The 3,484-nt window shown below is 44.3% G+C and overlaps 1 protein-coding gene across 1 annotated transcript; it reads right to left on the bottom strand.

Moving 5' to 3' along the window:
* Positions 1-298: 298 nt before the first annotated feature.
* LOC3290432 (uncharacterized) lies at positions 299-1,021 on the bottom strand. Its single transcript, XM_551661.5, has 3 exons — positions 924-1,021; positions 697-852; positions 299-631 (listed from the first exon to the last, which is right to left on the bottom strand). The coding sequence occupies exons 1-3, from the start codon at positions 996-998 to the stop codon at positions 326-328; spliced, it is 537 nt and encodes a 178-aa protein (XP_551661.4). The 5' UTR covers positions 999-1,021; the 3' UTR covers positions 299-325.
* Between the last annotated feature and the right edge of the window lie 2,463 nt (positions 1,022-3,484).

Here is a 3,484-nt window from a genome sequence, read left to right as displayed (position 1 = left end):
CACGGAACGATTCAGATTCTATAACATCGACCGGAAGTTATTGTCCGATCTATCTGCAAGATCTCAACAAGTGCTGCTCGTCATCTAGAACATGCAATATAGAAACGTATTAGATTCATTGGAATCTGATATATTTGCTAACAGCAGAATGCATCATTCATGTTGAAAAATATACACTGCTTTAAACAATACGGTAAGGGAAACTTGGATATTAATTTTAAGCTTTCGCATAAACAAAGCATGACAACAATCTTTTCAATACCCATAATATGCATTTTATAAGGAATTATTTATCTTTGTCGACTTAATCCTCCAGCGTCCTGCTTTATTTGGTAGTAAAACTAACTCTGAAGCCACCACCGATTTTACCACCACGGGTAATGATTGTTTCTATCAACCAATCACTGGCCGGTACGGCTGGTGGTAATCTTTGCTCCTCCATTACGAAGTTATTGATCGTGTAGTTGCCTTTCGGGAAGGGACACGCGTCTTGCGGCGGCATGTTGGACGTTTCCAGCAGATTCGGATAGATGAGCTCGTCCTTGGCAATGATTTCACACAGCGTACCTTCTCCATTCACGAACATTCGCCTGTTTCCCATAAAATCATACTTATATACTATCCAGCGAACCTGTGAATAAGCCGTGAGTTAGTAGATGCTTAAGTGAATGCGCGTCGTTTGGAAACCCGACTTACCAGTGTTTCCTTTCCTGCATTTGTTAACACGCTAAAGGAACCGGAAACTCCAAGCTGATTCCTTCCCTTGCGAGTCAGCCGAATCGTTCCGTACTCCAGAAAGTCATCTATCTCCTGCGGAACTGCCTCAAAGTTGTTCAGCTCTATCTCGTAGAGCTGCAGAAGGATTTCAATGTCTCATTGTTTACCGATATCCAAACATCCATTATTCACTTCCAAATACTTACAACTCCATCTACCATGGCCGCCAGGGAAAGCCACACCAAAGCCAATGTCCAACCGATTGCTAGTGCTTTGTTCATGTTTGCTACTGTCAACGTAACTGTCGTTCGCAATTGACCATTACTAACCTTATAAAAATGCTCACCAGTTAAAAATAACCACGTCGCATTATCTTGTTCGCTTTGCGATTGATCTCTAACTCTCTAACTACACGTTAATTAAGTCAATTAAGATGCATCTCTCAACGCACATTGCTGTTCAAAATCGTTCACTACATCCAACGTTTCACATGCAAACTTTTCACATCAACTGCTCTACGAGAACTCATACACACAGTAACACATTTTCCCCGTCTCAGTTTTCAGCTAAATTGCGTATTCAAATCGGTGCTCAATAAAATCTTCCGTCTGCACAGTCGGCGATAATGGTTCTCGGTATTGCGGTTCCCAATGTGAAGCCGGATTTTAACGATTTCTTAAAAAAAAAGGATTTCCTTTTCCGCCCAACAAAAAGCCCCAAGGAAGTCGATAAATCACAGCCAATAAATCATCTTCCTCGGGTCGTTCGTCTGGTGAAAGGATGCTTTCCGGCAACCGTCCCCGACTGTCAAAGGCTTCTTTTGCAGACACTTTACAACTCCTTCCGGGCGAGGTAAAAAAAAGTGGAGAAAAAATGACTTTACCTCCCCATATAACAGGTTCATTTATTTGGATTGGTTTTACATAAATTCATCCCAGGCCTGCCTGGCCAACCGCGTCAACCGCGCCAAGCCTGACGATTTAGGGTCGATGATATATTGGCAGCACTTTATAATGATTGGATTTGTGTTCGCGGAACGTTCGCGCCATTCGGATTTAAGAGAGTTGTTTTCTTTCTCAGTTGGATCTTATCCCTCCTCCCCTACGAATGCTCTACATGCAGAAGAAATCGTAGAGGCTTCTGCTGCTCGAACGTGACTCGATTGCGTGCGTTTGTGTGTGCCCTTCCACCCGACGCTGGTCCCTGCGAGCACCAAAACAAACGAGACAAGTTCATGCGAAGATGTCAGTGATTGCAATAAATAATAGATATTTCATCCTCCAAGTGGCAACCATAATTCACCACCCGGCAGCGTGCTGAAGACGTCCTCTTTCGCCGTGCAAACTGAGCGCCGCCCATGACACTTCATTACGTGTTTGCGTTTCGCTTCCCGGTTAGCCTTACCGCCTATCGCACTGCGCGCCTATCACACACACACACACACACCCGTCTCACCTGTCACGGAAAGAAGCTCCACTGCGAAGAGCCACTTCTTTCCGGGCCGGCCTGTGAAAGCTGTCAAATTTCATTTTACCAAACTCCTTCGACGGTTCTTCACACATTAGCACTCGATTGTGTCCCTTTGCAGGATACGCATGATGTATGGATACGGTTGCAATACGATACCAATACTCGCGCCCCCGGGAACACGGCCGGAAGACACGTGGAGCGGATTGATACAGTTTGCCGTACAGTTTGCACTAATATACTTATAGGATACGCGTATACGCGATTGGCGCACTATCGCCGCACACTCTCGGCGCTTGATTTATGATGAGAAACGGGCAAGAAGCTGCTTATCGGATTACGTCAAAACGTGTAAAAGGATAGCACATGGAAGGCGCTCATGAGAGGTTTTGGTGTGAATGGATATCGTACCAACCGTACTGTCGATATAAATGCTGCTCTTTTTTATTAAACTCTGCATCAAACGAAGAGAAAGAAACAAATACCCCCAAAAAACAACAAACGCATGTATGCAAATAGTGTTCGATATCAATCTAAACTGCTAAACGATCGTTCGGGTAGAACGGAACGCAAATACATCCCTTTATCCCCGTTCAATAAATCAAAGTCATCATACACATACGCACAAATTTGATGATGGATATCAATACATTAAAACTACATAAAAAAATCCACCCTTCCCAAAGCCCAACCCAAGTGGCCCACAATTCTGGGCCGCTATAACTCAATTTTCGACCCTTTTCCATCGGCGGCAGTAGTGTGTGTGAGAGAGAGAGCGAGAGACTTATCTTTCCGTCCAAATCCCTTCCGGTTGAGTGGAAAAGCACGGAAAAGAAGCAAAACTCCGCTCTGTATCCGTTCCATATTTCCCGTATCACGCTACAAATCTCTTAACCCGCAATGTGTATGTGTATATCATTGCAAATGAAGGTCGACAACAACAACCGCAATAGCAACAGCAACCAAAAAAAACACACACCCTTCAACTTCCCTTGCGGAAATTCGGACACAGTCTCGCCGGGGCAAATCTTTCACCGCAATAAAAAAGCGATTTTCCAATATCCTTTCAGTTCCGGCACATACGTTCCCGTGTGCGTGTTCAACGCCTATCCATTCTTCTTACAAGGGGCTATCCTTAAGAGTTGTCGTTCCCTTCCCCGGGGTAGTGGTATGCTGAAGATATGTGAGATATGTGATGCTGCTCAATTGCCCATTCAACCTCAACAACAACAATACACAAAAAAAAGATCCACCGCCAAAGAACTGTCGAATACTTCAACCGTATCAGACAGCATCCTTT

The sequence above is a fragment of the Anopheles gambiae genome, chromosome 2 (assembly GCF_943734735.2).
Source record: "Anopheles gambiae chromosome 2, idAnoGambNW_F1_1, whole genome shotgun sequence".
Classification (NCBI taxonomy): Eukaryota; Metazoa; Arthropoda; class Insecta; order Diptera; family Culicidae; genus Anopheles; species Anopheles gambiae.
The sequence above is the reverse complement of the archived record's forward strand: the minus strand, read 5'-3'. Positions and strand labels throughout refer to the sequence as shown.